Here is a 24322-nt window from a genome sequence, read left to right on the forward strand (position 1 = left end):
CACCATCTGGACGAGCGGCCAGCCAGCTGGCGCAGGGGCTCAGGCTGCTGCAGGATTCCTTCCGCTGCACTCCTGTCACTGCCGCCCAGCCAGCCCTTTCCTTTGCCATGTTGCAATTCACTCTAACAGCAAATTCAGCCTGAGGAAACTTCTGGCAGTACACACATTCCCAAAGTACCCACAGCAGGGGAGAGAAGCAGAAGAGAAGGGGGGACGGCAAACTGATCTGACCCGGCGTGCTCTTCACATGGCCCCAAGTATTTGCCCAGACTTCCCCTGGGCCTGGGCCTACCCCTCTGCCCACAACTTCTTATCAAGGCCCAGCCCAGATGCCCCTACATTGCACTCTCCTCTGAGACTCCTTCTTCCATCACCCCAGCCAGCAGAGAGCTCTCTCCTCTCAAGTCCTGGAGGATGCACATGGCTCTGGGCATGACCACTTCTCCACTGTGGTCCTAGCTACCTTAGAACTTGAACTCCTTGAGGGAAGAGGACAGGATTGACATTTGGTGTATGGACTGAATTGTGCCCCCTCAAAATTCGTATGTTGAAGCCCTATCCCCAATGTGACTATATTTGAAGATAGGGCCATGAAAGAAGTCATTAAGGTCAAAAGAGGTCGTTAGGGTGAGGCCCTAATCCGATACGACTAGTGTCCTTATAAGAAGAGGAAGACACACCAGAGATATCCCCCTCTTCCCGACATGAGCACAGAGGAGAAGCCATGTGAGGACACAGTGAGAAGGCAGCCGCCTGCAAGCCAGGAAGAGAGGCCCCACCAGAAACCAACCCTGCTGGCACCTTGATCTTGGACTTCCAGCCTCCAGAACTACGAGATAATAAATTTCTGTAGTTTATGCCACCCAATCTGTGGGTTTTGTTATGGCAGCTTGAGCATACTAATACATTCAGGAACTCAGGGAAAGCGTTCTGGGAAGGGAACACCAGCAGACAAGCCATCTCACATGTGCTCTTGAGCCCTTCCCGTTATCAGCCCCGGCAGCTCACAGGACAGAGGGGAGGGACCAGACCCAGCTGCTACAAGCCCAGCCAGAGGGAAGACCTGAGGTCTAACCCTCTGCCCCGGCCCTGAGGAGACAGTGGTTAAATGTTCCCATCACATTGCTAGGAACTTATAGGAAAGAAGGGAAAAAAATTCCTGAGCTCCTCCTGCAGATCAGACAGACCCTCTGCTGGACTCAGCACCCATTTGCTGATGGAATCCCACAACTGCCATTCCAGAGAGGTGTTCTCCCACGTTCCAGACCAGGCAACCAAAGCTTGGAGAGATCAAGCAACTTGCCCAGGTTGACCTTGGCACAAGGGTGGAGGGGGATGAAAATACAAATAAGGGTGAGAGATAGTCACAGCCTCAAGGTGCTAGAGCTCTTCCAAGCGCACCTACCTGACAACATGCTGAGGCACACGCAAGATTTCGGCAGCAGGCCCGGAACCCGGTCTGCATTTATGGACGGGATCCGCTGTACCTGGGTCTAAGAGAGTTCATTCCTTGCCAGGGCTGCTGGCCTGGGCCCAGGCCTCCAGACAAAGAGAGTGAGTAATTCCATTTTAAAGGTGAAAAGTACTTCCGTTGCAATTATCACACAGTGTATCAAAGCAGTGGGCACGGTTTCCAGAAGCGGGGGGGTGGGGGGGGGGGAGGTGGGGTGTGGTGGTTGCTGTGCACACAGAGCAGCCGGAGCAGAGTCGTGGCATTTGGTGGAGCTGCACCAAGCCTGCCACCTCCCCGCCCACACCCCCAACTTGGTGATCAATTAAACGGCACGTTTGGAGAAGATGGCAATCAGGTGTTTGACTACTGATCATCAGACTTGAGGCTCTCCTGTTCGATTCTTCTCTCTCTTGAAAAGGAGACAACGGGGCTTCCCTGGTGGCGCAGTGGTTGAGAGTCCTCCTGCCGATGCAAGGGACGCGGTTTCATGCCCCGGCCCGGGAGGATCCCACATGCCGCGGAGCGGCTGGGCCCATGAGCCATGGCCGCTGAGCCTGCGCGTCCGGAGCCTGTGCTCCGCAACGGGAGAGGCCACAACAGTGAGAGGCTCGCGTACCGCAGAAAAAAAAAAAAAAGAAAAGAAAAGGAGACAATTGATGGGAGGGGAGGGTGGCGGGTAGATACTTAATACCAAGCAGTTCTCATCCTCATGGTGTCCTCCTACTCAGCGGGGTGGAGAGAGAGAGTCTATCCCCAGGGTCCTCCCTGTCCAAAAGGCAGAATCCCAAGATGGGGGTGACCAGGATTCTGGAATTCTCTGCAGAATCTGGGATGGGTAGACAGACTTCTGGGCTGGAGAGACCATTGCAGCACCTCCACACCCCTCCTTTCTGCCTCCTTTCTTTGTTTCCATCTTCCCCAACACCTTTCAGGCCCTCTCTGCCCTGCCCCAGGCCTGGGCCAGCCCTCCCTACTTCCCAAGGAAAGACTATTACGGGAGGTTGTAACTGAGCCAGTGCTGGTGTGGCTGCTGTGGCTGGCGTGGCTGGCGTGGGAAAGGCCCGCGAGGGAGCCACACTGGCCCCAGCTGCGGGCGGCTCTCAGGAAAGGTCAGCAGCCCACAGGCAGGCAGCTGCTTTGGGTGCCTGGTCCTGTGACTGTCACAGTGCTCTGGGTCTTTGTACTCTTGTTCCCCCTGTTTGGGACACTTTCCCCAGACCCTGAAGGGCTGGCTCCTTCTCACCTGGTCAGTGGCTTACAATGTCTGTCACCTCCTCAGGAGCGACCTCCCAAAGCAGCATCTACTCTACGTCTAACATCCTGCAGTATCATCTTATTACTCGTATCACGATCTGAAATTATCTTTCTGATTTGTTACCCGCTTCTTTTCCTCTCCCCTCACCAGAATGCAGGCTCCCAGAGGGCAAGGGCCATGCACATCTTTGCTGCTGCATTCCCAATGCCTAGGCTGCCTGACACATCCTGGGAGGGCTCAACTCTGTTGAACTGGCCAGCTGGATGGATCTCCATTTCTATTTTTCTTTTTTGCGGTACGTGGGCCTCTCACTGTTCTGGCCTCTCCCTTTGCGGAGCACAGGCTCCGGACGTGCAGGCTCAGCGGCCATGGCTCACGGGCCCAGCCACTCCGTGGCATGTGGGATCCTCCCGGACCGGGGCACGAACCCACGTCCCCTGCATCGGCAGGCAGACCACCAACCACTGCACCACCAGGGAAGCCCCAACTTGAGGTTTCTTAATGAACATGAGTTTAAGTTTCCAGAATAACTTAGTCAATTGTCTCAAAAACTAAAAGCCACCTCTGAGGTCTAACCAGTCAACTAACCAACCAAACATATCCCCTTAACTTTTTTTTCAAGCAAATGTCTTTTATTAAAAATTTTTTTAGAGGTAACAAATTTTATCTCTCTATATAATATGTATGTGTGAATAATTTTTTTTTTTTTTTTTTTTTTGTGCTGTACGCGGGCCTCTCACTGTTGTGGCCTCTCCCGTTGTGGAGCACAGGCTCCGGACACGCAGGCTCAGCGGCCATAGCTCACGGGTCCAGCCGCTCCGCGGCATGTGGGATCCTCCTGGACCGGGGCACAAACCCGCGTCCCCTGCATTGGCAGGCGGACTCTCAACCACTGCGCCACCAAGGAAGCCCCTCCATTTCTTATTATTGCTCTATTGATATAATAAATAAAATAATGATACAGAAACACAGCAGACTTTTCCAGTTGACGAAGCATTGCATGAGTCACAGCATATTTCCTACATACAACAGCTTAGTCTGGGTTATCCCCATTTTACATGTGAGGCAACTGAGGCTCAGGGGGACTGCAGGATTTGCCCCAGGTCACAGGGCCGGTAGGCGGTAGAGCAGGAGCTCAAACAGACCCAACTTCTATTCTCTTTCCACAGCCCTAGAGTCTTCTCTTCCTCTGACATTCTCATCCACGCAGGAGCCCACAGCAGGCACAAGTGTGCATAGGGAAGAAGAAGTCTGCACCGTGACAGAGGCTGTCCTGCAACTGTGTACAAGGAGACATATGGAACTGCAGGACAGTGGCCTGTGGAGGGGACTGTTGCACAGCATGAGGAGATGGGGAGGCGCCAACATGGAGCCACCTCTGCCTGTAGGGGCTTTTTTTTAAATTGAAGTAGAGTTGATTTACAATGTTGTGTTAGTTTCTGGTGTACAGCAAAGTGATTCATTAATATATATATATATACACATATATATTCATTATACATATATATACACATATATATTCATTATACATATATATACACATATATATTCATTATACATATATATACACATATATATTCATTATAGATACACATATACACACATATATTCATTATACATATATATACATAAATATATACACATATATATTCATTATACATATATATACACATGTATGGTCATTATACATATATATACACTTATATATACACATATATATTCATAAGAATATATATACACATATATATTCTTTTTCATATTATAGTTTATTACAGTATATTGAATACAGTTCTCTGTGCTATACTGTAGGACCTTGTTATTTATCTATTTTATATGTAGTAGTGTGTATATGTTAATCCTAAACCCCTAATTTATCCCTCCCCCACCCTTTCCCCTTTGGTAACCATAAGTTTGTTTTCTATGTCTATGAGTCTGTTTCTGTATTGTCAATATGTTCATTTGTATAATATTTTATTTTATTTTTTATAAACTTATTTATTTATTTTTGGCTGCATTGGGTCTTCGTTGTAGTGCGCGGACTTTCTCTAGTTGCAGCGAGCAGGGGCTACCCTTCATTGCGGTGCGCGGGCTTCTCATTGCTGTGGCTTCTCTTATTGCGGCACGTGGGCTCTAGGCGCCCGGGCTTCGGTAATTGTGGCATGTGGGCTCAGTAGTTGTGGCACACAGGCTTAGTTGCTACGTGGCATGTGGGATCTTCCCAGACCAGGGCTTGAACCTGTGTCCCCTGCATTGGCAGGTGGATTCTTAACCACTACGCCACCAGGGAATCCCCTGTATCATATTTTAGATTCCACATATAAGTGATATCATATGGTATTTGTCTTTGTCTTTCTGACTTACTTCAATTAGTATCTCTAGGTCCATCCATGTTGCTGCAAATGGCATTCTTTCATTCTTTTTATGGCTGAGTAATATTCCATTGTATATAGGGCATTCTTTCATTCTTTTTATGGCTGAGTAATATTCCATTGTATATATGTACCACATCTTTATCTATTCATCCGTCAATGGACATTTAGGTTGCTTCCATGTCTTGGCTATTGTAAATAATGCTACCATGAACATTGGGGTGCATGTATCTTTTCACATTCTTCAGGTATATACCCAGGAGTGGAATTGCTGGATCATATGGTAACTCAATTTTTAGTTTTTTAAGGAACCTCCATACTGTTTTCCATAGTGGCTGCACCAATATACATTCCCACCAACAGTATAGGACGCTTCTCTTTCCTCCACACCTCTTCCAGCATTTGTTATTTGTAGACTTTTTTTAAAATTTTATTTATTTTATTTATTTATTCTTGGCTGTGTTGGGTGTTCGTTGCTGCATGCGGGCTTTCTCTAGTTGTGGAGAGCGGGGGCTACTCTTTGTTGCAGTGCGCAGGCTTCTCATTGCAGTAGCTTCTCTTGTTGTGGAGCACGGGCTGTAGGCGTGTGGGCTTCCGTAGTTGCAGCACATGGGCTCAGTAGTTGTGGCGCACGGGCTTAGTTGCTCCGTGGCATGTGGGATCTTCCCAGACCAGGGCTCGAACCCGTGTCCCCTGCATTGGCAGGCGAATTCTCAACCACTGCGCCACCAGGGAAGTCCATTTGTAGACTTTTTAATGATGGCCATTCTGAGCGGTGTAAGGTGGTACCTCACTGAAGTTTTGATTTGTATTTCTCTAATAATTAGCAATGTTGAGCATCTTTTCATGTGCAGAAGGGCTGTTATTAATTCTCTAAAAGCTTTATTTTCTCCGTTTAAAAATGTTCTCAACATGTTAATATATGTTGACTATCTCTGACATGCCAGCATTTTTCCAGGCACTGGGAATTCAACATAAATAAGAGAAGATTTTCACCTTGGAGTGGAAAAGAATGAAAAGAAACTCAGAAACCTATCTCTTCTGCCATTGATTCATTGCTTCCTTTTTTTATTTTTTTTTTCCCCTTTCCTCCTACTCAGTTACATGGCGATCTTTCTTGTGGCTCTAGTTGTATAAGAGATCTTCTGCCAGCTTTCAGCTGGTATTCTGTTCCACATGAAGATGTAGTTTGGATGTGTTTGTAGGGGGAGGTGAGTTCCATGTCCTCTACTTGACCGTCTTGATCTTCTCTATTTGATTCATTGTTGACTCGAGGAAATCGGATGCTCTTTGAGCTCTTTTACTATTAAAAAGTAAGAAATTGATCTAATTTATCAGTGTTAATACTAATATTACATTTGCAAAAGGCCTTATAATTTTCCAAAAAATTGTAAATATAGTTATTATGTATATTACTTTATAGAGGAAGTTTTTTTCATATCTTCATAAGAACAAGGAACAACTTTACTAGGCCTGGCTCATTAAAAATTCATGTACTAATTCTATAATAAAGCTATGATCTAGGGCTTCCCTAGTGGTGCAGTGGTTGAGAGTCCGCCTGCCGATGAAGGGGATACGGGTTTGTGCCCCGGTCCGGGAAGATCCCGCATGCTGTGGAGCGGCTAGGACCGTGAGCCATGGCCGCTGAGCCTGCACATCCGGAGCCTGTGCTCCGCAACGGGAGAGGCCACAACAGTGAGAGGCCCGCGTACCGCAAAAAAAAAAAAAAAAAAAGCTATGATTTAGAAACGCAGCCAGACACATGCAGACCCACGGGGAAAAGGGTCTGTTGAGGGGAGGGCTAAGGGTGAACATTTCAGTTCACAGTCCCTCACTTATAGCGTGCTTCTTTTGTTACCTACTGGTTTTCAATAAGAAGTAAGAGGCACTAAAAGGTTAACATGCCGTGGGCACTTCTCTTCACCCAGATGTGAACTCTAAACGAACAGGTTGTTGAGTTTTTATTTACTTTTGCATGCCTAGCCCCTAGCATGTTTGGTATTCCGTAGGCAGAGAATACTTGTTGACTAAATAGATAGAGCAAGAGTAACTATAAAGTAATGCCTTTGGTCCTGTAAATGCCTAGAGCTGTTCAGAGAAAAGGCATTATGTGAAATCTGAAATATCACTGCTCCTTTCCATAGCGTTGTGGGAGTGTGTCATGATCGCTTGTGATGTCAGCAAAGCACATTCTGCTGGATGAAAATCTACATTCAAAGATACTATGGCTTTGCAAATGAGTCCATGTTGTGAGTTGAAATTGCAGCAAAGCATAGGTTACCAAAAGGGTACAGTTATGACCTGTGGTTAGAAAAGTTTCGTGGACTCTGATTTTTTACGGTTTGAACATTTTGGTCTTCACAGGCAAATTCCTCAGAGGGCTTTTTGTTCTAGTGATAGTTAAAGTCTTGGAAAGTCTGCACCTTTTCTGCTCTTCTCAGGTATCTTTAACATGAAATCGTTCAGTGGGAAAGCAGTGAAGCAGGGCCCACCCATCCGTATGGGGTTATGTCCCTAACTTCTTGCCATCTGTATTGGCTAGTAGTTAATCAGATCTGATCCCAAGATCTGAAGCCAGACCACCTGGTTCTAATGCCCACTTCCTGACCGTGTGACCTTGGGCAAGTCCCTTGACCTTCTTAAGTCTAGATTCCCTGTCTGTGAAGTGGGGATGATAATCAGAGCATCTCCTTCATGGGTCTGTATAAGGGTATAAGAGTCCATGCCTGTAACGCACTTAGCACGGTGCTTGCTAATGGCAAACACTCAAGACTTGGTGGCTCTAATCTCCCTCCCCACCCCCATACCTAGAGGTCCCAAGTTGGAAGCTCCAGGTTAAGACTAATGTTCTCATTGTGTGACTGAAGCTAAGTCTCTTGACCTTGATCTCAGCTTTCTCACCTGTAAAATGATGCCAGGTAGCCCTCAAATAAGGCAAAGCCTGCCCTTGACAGTTATTTATCAAGTAATAACGGATTATACAAGGTAATGGTGGGCCGTTGGTAAAGTCTGAACACAGGGTAGGATGGTACACACACACACACACACACACACACACACACACACACACACACACACACACACACACACACACACACACACACACACACACACACACACACCAGTTTTGTTCCCTGAATGCAAATGGTAGGAACGAAAAAGTAAAGAAAGATATTTGTGTATATTATCCTTGTTATGCTAGACGCAGATCTCCTCAGATTCCCTCCATTGCCGCCTCCTTTCCAAAAGCCCTGGTCTGGAACTTGCTATAAAGGACAAGAGGTTGCTCCTTATACTTTCCAGCACTAAGACAGAGACACAGCATTTATTTGGACTCTAGATTTGGAGGCTAGGTGTGCTGCACTTGAGAATATCACCTCAAGCTAGTTGTGAGGTGATTCAGAAGGCTGGCAGTTTTAAGTGAGTCCCAGAGCAAGACAGTCCCCTGCAGCAGGTCCAGGCTGCAAACAAGCTGCCCCGCCTCTCGGGCCTTGTGAGCCAGCACGTTCAGTGGTGCTGGAAATCCCTGTTGTGACGGATAAGGATGCTGTGTGGAGTCTGGCAAGCTCTGATGGGGAAATGCAGCACATACCCTGGGATTCTGGAACAAGGTTATGCCCTCTCTGACAAAGAATTACATCTGAAAAACAGCTCCTGGTTCGATAGTGGGCCCTAATAGAGACTGAGTGCCTGACCAATGGGCGCCAAGTGACCATTCAACATGAGCTGCCCATCATAACACTGAATGTTATCTGATCCACGAGTCCTAAAGTTGGACAGGCAAAGCAAGTAATTTCATTCTGTGGTGGGCGTGATACATCTGTACCAGTCTTGAACTGATGCAGAATTCAAAAGTAAATTGCATGAGCAGGCGGCCCAGACTGCCAATCTCCTGCCTCTATTGCTACTGCTGCTTCTTCAACCACACTTGTAACCTCATAGGGATTCCCTATAACCAACTGATAGATGTGCCAGGATGACATGTTGGCACTAGCAGCAGTATGGCCTCACTCAGAGTGTCCCTGAAAGACAGTGCTAAAGGGAAATCCTCCCAGAGCTGCAGCATACGTCCGTCATCCTCTTTGCACATAGGGAAAGATGGTCCAGAGTAAGGATGGGCATGGACTACTAGGGAGTGGCAAACAGCTTGGCCAGTTGGTCAGAGAATGTCTGGGACACCTCTTAGTACTTCCTTGCCTGGCGATGACTGTTAATGGGTAGCTACAACCACCAACAGGGGCAGGGCAACTAGGGGTCTATACCTTGGGGGAATGAAGTTCTGGATCACCCCACCAGAAAAACAACCCAGACCAGATGAAATGCTGACTAAAGGTGGGGGCATCTAGAATGAGTGGCGGAGGAGGGGGATGATGACTATCAATCAGAGCCTCTGGATCAGTTACAACTACAAGGATTGTAGCTTTTCTCACTTATCCTCTCACCTCAGTCTTTGAGAAAGACACCCTTGACCTCCACCTTGAAGGGGGTTGTGTGACTGAGTGTAGCTCCCTTCCCGGAGAGTAAGGATGTTTCTGTTTGTACAGAACAAATGTAAGCCCTGTCTTGTAGTATAAGATCTGTGTATGACGGGAAGGCACAAGGGGTAGACTGTGTTGGACACAAAACTTGTACACCTCCTTACATTCTTTTCATTGACTCCTTGGCTGGCTGCCTCCCAAACCACTTCCGCTTTTATCAGAGCCCTTTTTCGGGACCTGAGCTGGCTAGAGTCCACGCTGAATCCTAGGAATGCACAGTCTTCACACCTCACCTGTTGAACCTCTCTCTCTGAGTCACCTCTCCATTTCTGATTAACATCAGACACCACACCAAGGACCATGAGATCTGGCTTCCTGAGCGGATATCAAGGTACAGGGGATGCAATCTCTAAGTCGGTTCCTGTGGGACCATCTTGATCAATGGGAAGTGGGAAGTACGAGGGAGCTGGGAAGATAAGTTCTTCCTCCTTTCTCCCCTCTGTGGGTTATTCCAAGTTGTGGTTTCAGCTTGCACCCTGTCTGGAGAAAGTCCTCAAGTGAAAATACCTGTCAAGAAACTGGATGTTTCTCTTTTCAGCTCATTTTGAAGTGATAACCAATGCAGTAATATTATTCTACTTTTTTTTTTGCTTCACTTCTCTTCTCCTTATCCTCACCACCCTGAGCTTGTACCTCCCAAATAAAGTGTGAAACTTTGAGTCTTGCATTGAGCTCTACTAAGACACTTGCTAAGCTTGTTTGTCCTCAAGACTAAATCCTGAGCTGGGATGCTTCCTCGCTACAGGAGACATGATTGGGTTCATCAGCGTAGCCGTTGCTCCTCCCCATCTGGGCATGTGGAAGAATACACATCCCTGGGAGTTCCCTGGTGGCCTAGTGATTAGGATTCTTGGCTTTCACTGCTGTGGCTTGGGTTCAATCCCTGGTGAGGGAACTGAGATCCTGCAAGCCACCTGCTTTGGCTAATAATGTGTTAGCGGAAGGAGCATGTTTCACTCCCAGAGATGGGGAGAGCATTTAGGAAAGAGTGGCTAACCCTCCATACTCCTCTTCCCGTGCCACAGTGACTGTGGGAGGGTGTGTAGCTATGGAAGCACCGTAATGTTTAGGCAACCTGGGAGGCTGAGCCACCACCTGGGCAACAGCTGCCCTGAAGAGATGCCCAGCTCTTCAGTGTAACTTGCATAGGTAAGAAACGAACTTTTGTTGTGTTAAGCTGCTGAGATTTTGGTGTTCTTTGTCACCTCAGCATAACCTAGCCTATACTAACTGATGTTCCACTTCCAAACCATATGAAGGAGAGGTGTTCAAGAGAATCACACACCATCATGGGAGGAGGGCTTCAAGAAGAGGACAGGGGCATCTTGCTCCCTAGTTGACGTCTGCTGAGCCCACTCTGCTTTCGGTGCAGAGCGTAGTGAGGGAGATCATTCATCATGCCTTAGTCTCGATCCCATCCCTGGGGGCTGGGATCAAGGCTAAGGCAACAGTTTTTAAGGAAGGGAAGAGGGCTCAGGCAGCTCAGGGGGAGGCAAGGCTTTGGGGTATGGGTGTGGCTGGGCCAGCCGTGACTCCTGGGGGAAGTCTTTCCCTCTCAGAGCTGCTGGGGAAGTAGCTCTCCAGGCTGTCGGGACTCCAAAGTCCTTCCTGGGTGCAAGGCAGTGTGTACTCTGGCCCTGGCCCCTCCAGCTGCATAATTCACTGCTGGCAGCCCCCAAGCCAGCTTCCGCTCCAGTCATTTCCTTTTTCCATGCAGTTGCATATGCTCATTCCTCTTCTGGAAACACCTTTCCCCACCTTCCTCAACCCTGCTCATCCTCCACAGCTCAGCTCAATCCCCTCTTCTGACATCCCAACCCCCTGTACACGCAGGCATGCACCGCACACATGGCTAGATTAGGAGCCTCTGAGGTGGGCTCCCGTAGCACCAGCCCACACCACTAACTCACCACAACCTTCTGTAAGTACCTGTTGGCAAGTCGTTTCCCCCTCTTGACATCTTGAGACAAGATCCTTTTTCTCTCTGGGCTCTCAGCACCAAGAACAGTGCCTGGCACATAGCCATGGACTGTTGGCCTAAATCACAGTGAAATTTGTAAAAGAAGATCTAGTTTCTAGTCCCAGCTCTGCCGTGAACATCTGAGACACTGACAGACCTGGACCAAGGCACTCAACTTCTCTAAGCTTCAGTTTACCCGTCTGGAAAATGGGGATAATGTTCCCTGACTCCTTCTCATTTGTGAGGATCACACAAGAGAGAAATGGGATTGGTCCTCTAGGGTGGCAGCAGATGTAAGCACACTGCAGGTTTAGGACATCAGCTCTGAAGTTATTAATAACAGCTGCTAATAACGACCTGCTTACTTGAAGGAAATTTCCCCTCCCTTTCTGTGGGATGGCCTGGTTTTGTCCTAACCCAGCTCCATTCTCTGCTTGACGATGAAGCCAGGTTCCCTCTTCCCTATCCCCCTTGTCTCACAGGTTTCATATGACCTCAGAAAATCCTTCAAAAGTCTGACCCACATTCTTTCTGTTGCAGCTCTGCCCCCCCCCTCGTGTGTCCTAAGAGCACAGTCCTGTCTGTGAATCTCCGATGACCCCGAAGCCCCATCACCTTATAAGGCTTATCCTTCTGAGGTTGATGTCCCCACTGCCACTGCTCAGACAGAGGGAGAGAGATGGAGAGAGAGACAAAGAGAGAGGGAGAGAAAGGGAAGCCCCAGTCTGGAGTGAGGGCGTGGAGAGAGAATCACCGGAGAGATGGAGATAAGACAGCAACAAGGACTCCCCAACACCCAGACACACAATGACACAAATACTCACCACACCACCACCACCTTCAGCTGCCTGGCTTCCGGGGGAGGGACAATTGTCTTACGGCTTTCCATGACGTGAGTCCTCCGCGAGGGCTAGGGCTGTGGGTGAGGCGACATTTCCTGCCCCCGGGGGCTGGGGTGAAAGGAGAGATGAGTCGCTGAGTGTGCACACCTTTTGAGAGCCCAGACACACACCCTGCTCCAGGGGCTCCTTTCCTAGGCTGCCCCCATGGAGTTCCCCCTGGCCCAGATATGCCCTCAAGGTAAGTGTGAAGTTGGGGAATGTGGGTGGGAGGGAACATCAAGACCCCCATGATGCCTGCTCTCCTCCCTCTGGGCCTGAGCTCCCACTTCAGGGGTGACGGGCCACACCTCAAGCCAGAGCTGGCGGGCAGGCGGCCCACAACCCCTGCTCCCCTTCGGGGGCTCCAGGTCCACGCATCCCTGAGGATAAGGGTGAAAGGGTCTTCTGAGGGCTTCTTCGAGTGGAGAGAGGAGGCAGCAGGAGGATGAAGGGGGCTGGGAGGTCGAGGATCCTGGGCCAGCAGAGGGACCTGCCCTGAAGAGATCTGCCTCCTTTCCCGGATTTCAGGACTTCCGGACCAGCCGAAGGCCAGCTGGCTTACCAGCGCTCCTTCCTGGGGCCCAGTTTCCCTGAGAAGCCCCTCTGCGCCTCCTTGGCCCCTTACTCCTCCTCCCTGAGAAATCGTGTCTGCCATCCCTCCTGCATTTCTCCTGCTGTCACAACTGTCCCTGTCCTCCAGGTCCCCAGGGAGAGGCCTATGGGGCGCCTCTGAGCCTGGGGGAGGGGTGGGCGGCAGAGGGAGAGGCAGGCCCTCACTGAGAAACTTCTCTGTGCTAACAGGGAGTCAAGAAGCCCCCACCATAACCTTCAGCACCTGCCAGCCCATAGACTTGAACCGCAGGAGCTGCCAGAGCCTGGGCTTGCTGCCGGGACCCAGACTCCAGGCCCTGAAGGCCCAGGAAGCCCAGCCCAGCCCCAGGGCCTCCGCTGTGCACCCTGCGGTGAGTGGGAACCTGGGGGGTGTTGCTCCCTCCTCTGCTCCCACCGTCCCACGGGTGAGGGCTTGCAGGGGGACAGAGGCCAAGGCAGGAATGAGCTGGAGGCTGCCGACAAAGCCAGCGGCCCAGAGGGAGGGTCTGCATCTCTGTCCGTGGCCTTCATTTGCCCAGTGCATCCTCATCTCAGGCCTTCTCACTCACCCAGTCATTAGGAAATCCTCCCTGTGAACCAGCTCGGTCCCTCTTACTGTAGGGTGAGCCCTCCCTCATTCTGGCCTCTGGCGTTCCCTTCATCCCTCAGGCCAGGGAATGCCTTTCTGTCCATCTGGAAGGCCTCACTCCCATTTAAGCACAGTTTAACAGTTCACTGCTACTGGATCAAAGGCCCACGGACCCAGACGGAAGTGGAAGGAAATTCCCTGGAAACAAAAACAGTTTGACCTAAAGAAGAGATTTAAGTTACACTTTGGGAGGGACTTTCTGAGCAATTATACCCTAAAATAGGCAACAGGGATGGGGGACGGGGAGCTTCCTCCACATGTCCAGGAGGGGCTAGGTATGAGGATGAGAAGGGAGTAGCTGGCTTGAAGTCAGAAGAAGGACCACTAATCATGGCTACTTCCCCCTCCTTGAACTCTTCCCCTATCCAGGCACCTCCCCAGGCCCCAGGGGCTGCCTGCAGCCCAAAGGATATTGGGAAGGAAGAGGTGCCTAGGGAAGGAGGCATGTCCCTGCAGGCTGAGACTCAGGCTTGGTTCCAGAACACCCAGGCCCATGAGCTCCTGCAGCATGGGGCAGCCCCCGCTTGGTTCCACGGCTTCATCACCCGGAGGTGAGTCACAGAGGAAGAAATAGGCCCAGAGAAGGGCAGGAGCCAGTCCCGGGTCCTGCGGTCAGTCAGGAGTAGATTGAGGCTACAGGCCAGGCTATGACACCTGGAGGTTCCAAGGCTCCTCGTTAAGGCAGCTCTCCTGGGGGAGATCATTGGAGAGGCTCTAGCCCAAACCCCCTACTCCGTGCCTCAGTTTCTCCCTTCTAGGCTCAACTTTCCTCCTGTCTCTAAGGCTTCTAGTGCTCAAGTTTCCACCTCTGCCTCAGTCTCTCTCCCTCCATCTTTATTTACCTCTGGCTCTCTCCAGCCCTCTCCTCTTTCTTCCCTCCCTTGCAGTTCCTCCCTCTTCCTCCACTTCTCAGCTTCACTTCTCCCGTATCTCTCTGTTCACATCCTCTGTTCAGCTTGTGACTTCTGAAGTCTAGGAGTCTATTACCATCCCTCTTGCTGCGGCCACTGTACTGACCCCCTTAGTCCCCCACCCCAGGCTGCTTTTCCAGCCAGGATGAGGCCAGGAGGAGGATGCAGGGCTGGGAGGTCTCCTGACCATCTACGCCCAGTCCCTGCAGCAGGAGCGCAGTGCCCACATCCTCTCTCTCCCACCTCCACCCTTCTCTAGCCACTTAAGCCCTCTTGGTAGGGGGTAGGGGTCCCCCCATGAGAGCCAGGGAGACAGGGGGTGAAGCTGGAAGAGTCTGAGCATCTTCCGTGTCTTCTCCATCACCCACAGAGAGGCTGAGAGGCTGCTAGAGAGCAAGCCTCAGGGATGCTACTTGGTGCGTTTCAGTGAGAGCGCCGTGACCTTTGTGCTGACTTACAGGTGAGGGGCGGAGCGCTGCGCTGAGCGACAGGGAGGCGGGGCTTCGGGCTAATCAGAGGGCGGGGCTTGATACTGACGGACGTGTGAGGGGAAGAACTTCATGCTGACTCCCAGCAGGGGTGGAGGAGGTCTATGCTCAGCCCCCAGGCTACTAAGGGTGGGAGACCCGGGCGCGGGGCGGGTAGGGGTCACTCCTCGTGCTGGTGCCCTGGCCGGGAAGAGGGAGCAGGTCTGATCCTGACTAGTGCCTCCAGGAGCCGGACTTGCTGCCGCCACTTCCTGCTGGCCCAACTCGGGGACGGGCGCCACGTGGTGCTGGGCGAAGACAGCGCCCACGCGCGGCTGCAGGACCTGCTGCGACACTACCAGGCGTGCCCGCTGAGCCCCTACGGGGAGACGCTCACCGAGCCCCTCGCCCGCCAGGTACGCAGCCCCCATCCCCGGCCCTGACACTGACCCTGACCCTGGGAACCCAGGCCAGCGCCCCCTCCCCACGCAGAGCCCAGGCCGCAGGACCTCGACATCAGGCACTTTCCCATTCCCACCGACGACCCAGCCAAACCTCCCTTGCCCACACATCTCCACGCAGATGCCCTTCCAGAAAGATGCGTGTGCTGGAGGAGGGGTCCTTGAGAGACCAGCCCAGCCACACAAAGGCTGGGAGTGGCCAGCTAGGCAGACGGGTCATTTGGGGGGGGGGGGTTGTTTTTTTTTTGTTTTTTGCCTCGAAGCTTGTGGGATCTTAGTTCCCTGATCAGGCATTGAACTCGGCAGTGAAAGTGCCCAGTTCTAACCACTGGACGTCCAGGGAATTACTGGGTCATTTGTTCTCTAAATTAAGAGATATTTACTGAGACAAGACATATAGGTGTCAAACCCACAAAGCTACTTACCAGCGGCAAAGACATATAATAGGAATCAAGTGTGAGAGTGTGATGAGAGAGGAAATACAGAGTGGGGTGCCATTGAGCTCACGTGGTGGGGAGCCGTGTCAGGGAGTGCCTCCCTGAGGAAGTTCAGGCAGTTCTGAGGGACCGCTCTGTGCCAGGCATTGGTCCGGGCACTGGAAAAATTGCAGTAAACAAAACTGACCCAAATACCCCTACCTCCATGGAGCTTCCATTCTAGTGACAGGAGACAGACAATGAATGCTAATACAGAAAACAAACAGAGAATATAGAAACAAGGAGTGACAGGGTTGGGGCTATTTTACATAGGAACATCAGGGAAGGCTATTCTGGTAAGGGGACATTTGAACAAAGGTCTGAATAAAGTAAGGGAGAAAGTCATGCAGATAAGTAGAGGAAAAACATTCTAGGTAGATAGCACAGCAGGTGCAAAGGCCCTGAGGCAGAAGGATCCTTGATGTGTGTGAATAAGAATAAGAGCAGTAAGGAAGCTAGCATGGGTAGAGAGGTAGGAAATGAGACCACAGGGGTGAAGGAAAGGGGCCCAGTAAATTCTTGTATGATTTGGAATTTTATTCTGAGTGAGATGGGATGGCACTGGACAGTTACAAGCTAAAGAGTGACATGACCTGGCAAGTTTGAGAGGGACATGGGTGACCAGATGGAGACCACTACAATACGTCAGGAGAGAAGATGGCAGCCTGGACCCGGTTGGTAGAGGTGAAGGGGTGAGGAGGTGGAACACTGGGTCTGTTTGGAAAGTGGAGCTGACAGGGTTTTTGCAGGATTGGGTGAGGAGTGTGAAAAGATGGAGTTGTCATTGACTGAGATGAGGAAGGCTACAGGAGGAGCAAGTCTGCAGGAGGCAGGGGAGATGGCGAGTTCAGTTTTGACGCTTGCGGTTTGAGACATCCATTCAATATGCAAATGGAGATGTCAAGTACGCAGTTGGAATACAGGGATCTGGAGTTTAGGACAGAAGTCTAGGTTGGAGATCAACATTTGGGAGCCATCAGCATGTAGACGGATTGATTCTAAAGGCTTCAGGAGGGATTAAATCTCAGGAATGAGTGTAGATGGAAAAGAATACCAAGTCTCCAGCATTGAGAGTTTGCAGAAATAAGGGGGAACCTACAAAGAAAACTGAGAAGGAGCAGTCAGAGAGAGAGGGGAGAAGAACCAGGAGTGTGATGCTCTAGACGCGAAGCAAAGAAAACGCATCAGGGAAGAGCAGGTCCCAGTGCGTCCAGAATTAACCACTGGATTTGGCCAACAGAAGGTCACTGGTGACCTGGGCAAGAATAGTTTCATAGAGCTTGATTGGAGTCAGTTCAAAGAACTTGCCTTGGGCTTCCCTGGTGGCTCAGTGGTTGAGAGTCCGCCTGCCGATGCAGGGGACACGGGTTCGTGCCTCGGTCCGGGAAGATCCCACATGCCGCGGAGCGGCTGGGCCCGTGAGCCATGGCCGCTGAGCCTGTGCGTCCAGAGCCTGTGCTCCGCAACGGGAGAGGCCACAACAGTGAGAGGCCCGCGTACTGCAAAAAAAAAAAAAAAGAACTTGCCTTGAGGGACTGTGCCTAGGGGTAACTCTTGTGCAGAATTTTGTGAGGAATAAGTGGAGACCTGAAGATTCCCAAGCAGTTGGAACAGGGTGTAGGGAAGTCTGGTGGGGAGGGGAGCCAGCTGGAGCTGCGAGAGCCAAAGGCAGAGCTGTCAGAGACCAAGCTCCATGACCGGCCCTCAGAGGGTCTTGTCACTCACGTTTTCTGGAGTTTGGGCTTTATCCTGGAGCAACAGGCAGCCATGGAAGGATTGCTAAGGGAACTTCTGCAGGCTTACTCTGCTCACGGAGTGGAGAATGGGTTAGCAGGGCAAGATGATGCAGGAGGAGGACTTAGGAGGCCTGAACTGGAGTGGTAGCTGTGGGCGTGGAGAAGGTGTGCAGATGTAAAGATATTTAGGCAGTGGAAGGAGCAGGGTTTGTGCTCCGTTAGATGTGGGGAGGAAGGGAGGGAGGTGTCCAGGTTGACTCCTAAGGTGCTGCTGTTTCGGCAGCAGGGTAGAGGTGCTCTTTTTTATTCATAAAGGGAATGCTAAGAACTCTTAGGGGGTTGAGGCAAGGGAAAAGAATTCTGACTTGAATCCATGAACGGCCTATACACCTTAAGATGGAGACATACACTTGGTGGATTGCAGAAGCATGAGAAAAGGCCTATGGCCTGAGCCTTCCAAAAGTAGCGGGCATGTGGAGAACATTCAAGAACCCAGGGATAAATGCTGAGCAAAAAGCCTACCTAACATGGGAAGGAACCCTATAAGGCTCATCTCCTCATCCCTGAGGCAGTGTCTCTGTCCCGAGAATGTCTAGCTTATAGCTCCATAAAGTAGAGTCGCCTGGCACCTGCAGAAATAAACACAAGCACAGAAGTCTTGGAGATCTATCCCCATGCCGAAAAATTTTAGGCTAAAGACTTCTAAAGCCTTGTTGCAGTTTTACAACCACAGGTACAAATGGCGACTGGCCTGGCCCTATGTTCCAGATGAAGTTAAGTTTAATGCTAAATATGGCCTGTGACCAGAGCGACTGTCCCGCCTCCTGGTCTCCTTGCCGCCTCTTCCTCACCCAGAAACCCAGCGCCACCCAAATTTCTGTGTCGCACCTCCACCCCCGACATTATCCGTATGGACGAGATTACTTTGCGCCCCCCTGCATCACTTGCCGACTCCCATCCGCCCCTCGTGCACCAAGTCCCTGAGGCCTCCTTCTTTCCCCGCAGACTCCTGAGCCCGCAGGACTGTCCCTAAGGACTGAAGAATCAGACTCTGGAAGCAAAAGCCAGGTCTCACAACCTCAGTATACCTCAATCCTCAAAAAGGAGCAAAGCGCAGCCCCCATGCAGAAAGATGGGGCGGGGGGGCCAAAGCAGGTACTGGGCGGAAGGGGCTGAGAGAGGTGGTGGGGCCTGAGGGAGTGGAGGAGCCGGGAGACGAAAAGACGGAAGGCCCTGCGGTCAGGGGCGGGGCCAGTGGGGAGGGGGCGGGGCCTGCAGGGAGCGGAGGCTCGGGCTGAGCTGCAGCTTTGGCCCTGCCTGTGTTGCTCTGACCCACTCTCCTCCCCGCCTGCCTTCTCTCTTAGACGTCCCAGCCGCCCAAGCCCAAGCCTCCCATCCCCGCCAAGCCTCAGCTGCCTCCCGAAGTCTACACAAGCCCCTCTCCGAGACCCCGCCCAACCCCGCCCCGCAAGCCCTCCAACCCCATCTACCACGAACCTGATGAACCCATAGACTTCTATGCCATGGGCCGTGGCAGCCCCGGGGAAGGCCCCAGCAACATTTATGCCGAGGTGGAGGTGAAGGTGCCTGATTCAGGGTGTGAGGGCCCGCCGTGCAGCCTCAGGCACGAAGTCCTACAGAAGTGCCAGTCCAGGCCTGTCCCAGGAAGCCAGGTAAATAATGGGGGTGCAAGGAGGATTTCCTGAAAGCAGATTGCGGAGGGTGGAGAAGGTGTTCAGACAGGATGCCTGGGTCAGGGTGAATGCAGGTCAGAGGTCTGAGGTGAGATGGGAAGGACAGAGGGTCCAGGCTGCCAGCAACCCTCTTCCAGGCCCAGAGTTGCTCCCTCTCCTCTGCCTGGAGTTACTGGGACCTGCCTCCCCTTTGTCAAGTCCCCACTCCCTCCACTTCTCAGAGAAAATAGAGGCCCCGTCAGCCTTCCCCCAACTGAGCCTGTGTCCCTCTCACCTGGCTTGTCCTCTTCAGACCCACCTGAGATTGACCCCACCCTGTGCTGGCAATCTCCTCCCAAGTCTGAACTTGGGCCTCTCACTCTGGCTGCCTCCCCTCAGCCTTCAGGGACCTCCTAAAGAAGAGCACCTGGAGTCCCTTGTGTCACCTCAGATGAGCTCAGGGGAGGGGGTACCTGCACGTCCCCTTCTTCTGCACACTCCTCCTCTCCTCCATCCTCCCACCTGCCCAGTCTTCTCACTGATCAGTTCAAGTCAGTATCTTGTTTCATGGGATGTGTTAGACCCACCAGCTACTCCCACGCAATCCCTCTGCCTCTGCCCGCCTCCTCAGGCCCTTCCCCACCCTTCCCCCCACTTCTGGCACCTCAGGCTCCTGCTCAGCCCTTGTGCCTGCTCCCACTTATCCACACCCCTGCCACCTGCTACTGTCCTAGAGCTGAGGTCACCAGTCCATGTCTCTACGCAAACTTCTCCCCAGGCTTCTGCTCAGCTCCCCAGCATCCCACAGCTTCTTGGACTCAGCACAGCCAACACTGTTCTTACCCTACTCCCTGGATGGCTCCCTCCATTGTTCCCTCTCTGATCGGGTACCTCTCCAGTCACCCAACTATTCAAGATCGTAGGACTCCCTTGACGTCTCCCCTCTCTTCACCCTCACTCCCCTATAAGCCACTGATTCCTGCTGAGTCTCTTCCTAAATATATTTTTCCTTTCCCCAGTTTCAGCCCCCATCATCTCTCATCAGGACTTATCCAAGGGCTTCTTAACTGGCCTCCTAACCACCAGTCTTACCACTTCTGACCCACTCGGCCCCAAGAAAGTCGGAATGGTCTTTCTAAAACAGCTACCTGGCCCATGAGGCCCTCTATACTTGTGTGGGCTGGGGAACCACCTCCTCAGTCTTACCATCAGCTGCTCCCACCCTCCCAGAACTGGTCACATTCCTCCAAACACACCAAGTGGTTGCAAACCTCCCAAGGTTTTGCACATGCCAGTCCCTCTGCCTATAGCTACTTCCTGCAAGTGCACCCTCTGGCTGCCCAGCAACCTTCTAATCATCCTTCAAGATCAGCTTGCCCTTCTCCTCCTCTGCAAAGACTTCCCTGACCTCACCGCAGAGGCCGTCCACACAGAGGCTTTATACACACCTGCCATGCCACTGATCATTGACACCCATCTCCCCTCTCCCCCAGCAGAGTGTGAGCTCCCTGAGGGCAGGGGCTGGGACTTGTTCATCTCTGTTTCCAGAGCACCCAGCACAGTGCCTGGCAAAGAGCAAGTGCTCAGGAAATGTTTGTTGAATGAATGAGAGAGGTTTAGACCTCCTCTCTGCAGGCCAATGTCTGTTAAGATCAGACGTCTTGGCCCTTGAGGCTGCAGGTAAGCCTAGGAGGCAGAAGGAAGAGGGTGTGACCTGGGACCATCCTTCTCTCTACAGAATCCAGGTGGCCAACAACTGCATTCTGAGAACTCTGTGGCTGAACAAGGCCCTGCTGTGCCCCACAAGCCCCTACCCCGCTGGGGGCACACCCTCCCCCACAACCTTTCTAGACAGGTGCTTCAGAACAGAGGTCAGGCGTGGCTCCCCCTGGGGCCTCCTCAGTAGCTGCTGAGTCTGAGCTGGGGTGGGGCGGGGGTGGGGGATAACTTGGAACAGCGGGTCCAGAGACCTTCACACACACCCAGGCGCCCTTCTCACAAAATGTGGATGGAACAAACTGTAGATGATCAAAGCTGGAAAGGACCTCAGCCATCATCCATTGCAAAGATGGCAAAAAGGTGTCACCTCGCATGCCAACTCCAATCCATTCATTGTGGCTGCCTAGAGCGCTGCAATGGAAAGGATGTTGAGGTCATATCTGAACTCAGCAGAAAAGAACTCTGTGATTGATTAGTGATGTCTGCCACGGGTGAGAGAAGGAAGAGGAGCAGCATCTCCTTTGCTCTTACTGATCAAGTTCGACTCCCTCACTGTGCAGATAAGGAAACAAAACCAGAGGGGGATAGTGGCTTAGTCAAGGTCAAGGACTAGAACCCCAGCTTCCTGTTTAGTGCTCTGTTCCATACCCCACATCCACTAACTCTTTACCACGGGAAATGTCAAGAGATTTCCTCAGGAAATCTGGCTGCTTTCCAGAGTTCTGCCTCATGGGGGCCCGGGTGCTTGTTCCCCTCCTCCAGATCCCAGCTTACCCCTGTTCCCCTAACTGGTCTGAGGCCCCACAAAGAAGCCTGGAGGTCAGAGGAGCAAATGTGGAGTCGGCTTCCTTTTAGGGACACACTCACTGGTTCCCTCCCAAGAGTCTCTAAGAGCCCAGTGGCTCAGTGCTTGCCTCTAAGGAAGTGGGCTAGGAGGGCCCTGCTGCAGCCCGCTGCCCTGGTTTCTCCTCCTGGAGTCTGATTTCCTTGGCCCTCTGAGCCTTTGAGTCCGGGCCCTGGTCCAATGCTGCTGTTGTCTGAGGAACAGTTTGGCGAGAACAGATGTTAGAACTTGTTTGTTGATTCTTGTCTGGCTAATAAATCATCGCCAACCACCTCCCCCAACAGGGATTCAAGTACTCCAGGCTCCTTCTGTCTCTCCTTCTGACTCTCTCTCTCATATTGTGGAAGGCAAGTGGTTGAACGACCATTGCAATGGTGGGAGAAGGGTCGGGGGTTGAGAGACTCCTGGGCAAGGGTCACAGATCTATGGGCTGGGGGCAGGGAGACAGCAAGGCAAGGGACACAGACCTCTCTCTGAAAAGTATTCTCTCCCTAACTGGGGTGAGCTGGGCAGCTAGCCAGGGGCAGAGGAGTGGCTACATCACCTGTGGGTTGCCAGGAAAGAAAGGGGCAGGGAGGGGAGTGGTTGAAAGGTAGCCCCTGCACCTCCTTCCCCAACCCCCTGCCAAACACAGGACTGGGAGGGGGAGGGGGCATTGTTAGCCTATGTGTGTGAGCCCCTTAGGAGGATGGGGAGCCCCCCTGCAGCAGCTCCCAGCCTCTTGGGCTTAGGCCTCCCCTGTTCCTCTTATGAGGCTTCCTCCTGTCTGCCCAGACCCACTTCAGGGCCATCTTCCTGCCTCTGTGGCCAAGCTCTGCATTCTAAGCTTCAACCACCTAGAAGAATCTGCCTTGGGTCTTATTTTTTTATCAGACTGGAGGCTCCCTGAGGCAGGGCTGTGTCTGCGCCTGGATGGCCCTGAGGGCTCAGAATAGACTGCCCCCAGGAGCCACTCAGGGGGCTTCTGGGTACTCCTGTGGTCCCAGCCTGTTCTATGAGAGTTCAGTCAAGACAATCAGAGCCCATCGAGGTCTCTCTTCCTGCCAAGGGGCTCTGGGTACTTGCCTGAATCACAGAAGCCCCCCAGACCCCCTCCCTGAAGACATATTCCCTAGGCCTAGATGCTGCCACCACCATGCCACCCCCAGCCTGGTGCAGGGCCAGCTCCAGTGACTAGTGAATTCCCCTCCTTTCCACTCAGTGCTAATCAGCTCAAGGAGAAATATGGTTGCTGAGTCAACAGAGTGGGGTTCCACTTCCTTCTGTCTGTAGGTCTAAACTCCCTCCTGAGCAAGAGACGGGGGAGGGGAGGGGAGCAGATGGCTTTGGGAGGGGAGGCTGAAAGCGCAAGAAAGGTCTTAGATTAGACTCAGGGAGTCACCTCATGGCTGGTTCCTCGTGGCAGGGGAGGAGGCAGGAAAAGGAGAGGCTTGCTGTATAGCAAGGGCTGGAAATCAGAGTCAGAAGATGGGATTTCCTTAGACTTCGGGATAGAACAGGATGGCGGGTTCGGGGAGGGGACAGAAATGCCTAGGGACCCACTTGGTGTTTCTGAAGGAGCAAAGCCTGCTAGAAAGGGGTGAGCAGGACCCAGGGAATCTCCCCCTCCCTCTTCAGCTCCTCACAGCTAGGGGTGGACTCCCCAGAGTGGGTGGGAGGATCCAGATGATGGCATTGTCAGGAGCCCTGGGTTCCTGTCACGGCTGTTTGCTAACAAGCTGCCCAGCCTTTAACAGGGGAACTTGTTTCTGCACCACTGTTCCCTACACTGCTTTGAAATGGAGAGAATGCCTTATTTGCCCACAGGGCTGCTGTCCAGAGCAGATGAGACCAGGCAGCGAGGGGCTTGGCCGAGCAGGACTGGGACAGGAAGGGACTTCCAGACCCCTTGTGACTGACTTCTTGGTTCAACCAAATCGGAAACTGAGGTCTAGAGAGGGGAGGTGACAGGGTACTGGAGATAGGACCAGATCTTGTCATCCCAGTCCAATGTTCCCCCTTATACTGTGAGGTCCCTCCCAGGCCAAAGGATAAGGCCCCGGTCCTCCTGAGGGCTCCAGCTGCAGGCCCAGCCCTGACGACCAAGGTAGTGGAACCTCCCTTCTCCCCACCATAGCCATAGGCACCCGTGCACCATCCTGCTGATTTCACTCCCACGGGGGCCTGGGGCTGCAGTGAGACCTCAGGATAGAGAAGTTGAGTAACTAGTACAGGAAAGGGAGCCTGGCGATTGTGCTGAGCAGGTTCCTCAGCCCCAGCAGAGACCCCTCGGGCGGGGAGGGGGAGGGCATTTCCCAGCTGACTCAATCTCCCATGGTTATTCCATCCCTCCAGCTTCC

General features: G+C 52.1%; 1 protein-coding gene across 2 annotated transcripts; it reads left to right on the forward strand.

Moving 5' to 3' along the window:
• The first annotated feature begins 12182 nt into the window (after window positions 1–12182).
• Window positions 12183–22278, forward strand: SH2D2A (SH2 domain containing 2A). Of its 2 annotated transcripts, XM_033857036.2 has the most exons (8): window positions 12184–12655; window positions 13258–13418; window positions 14066–14247; window positions 14978–15067; window positions 15322–15490; window positions 18753–18902; window positions 19112–19420; window positions 21159–22278. In XM_033857036.2, the coding sequence occupies exons 1-8, from the start codon at window positions 12622–12624 to the stop codon at window positions 21324–21326; spliced, it is 1263 nt and encodes a 420-aa protein (XP_033712927.1). In that variant the 5' UTR covers window positions 12184–12621; the 3' UTR covers window positions 21327–22278. The 2 variants fall into 2 exon arrangements, with proteins under 2 accessions (XP_033712930.1, XP_033712927.1); XM_033857039.2 differs by lacking the exon at window positions 18753–18902 and having other exon boundaries at window positions 12183–12655.
• Window positions 22279–24322: the final 2044 nt, after the last annotated feature.

The sequence above is a fragment of the Tursiops truncatus genome, chromosome 1 (assembly GCF_011762595.2).
Source record: "Tursiops truncatus isolate mTurTru1 chromosome 1, mTurTru1.mat.Y, whole genome shotgun sequence".
Taxonomy (NCBI): domain Eukaryota; kingdom Metazoa; phylum Chordata; class Mammalia; order Artiodactyla; family Delphinidae; genus Tursiops; species Tursiops truncatus.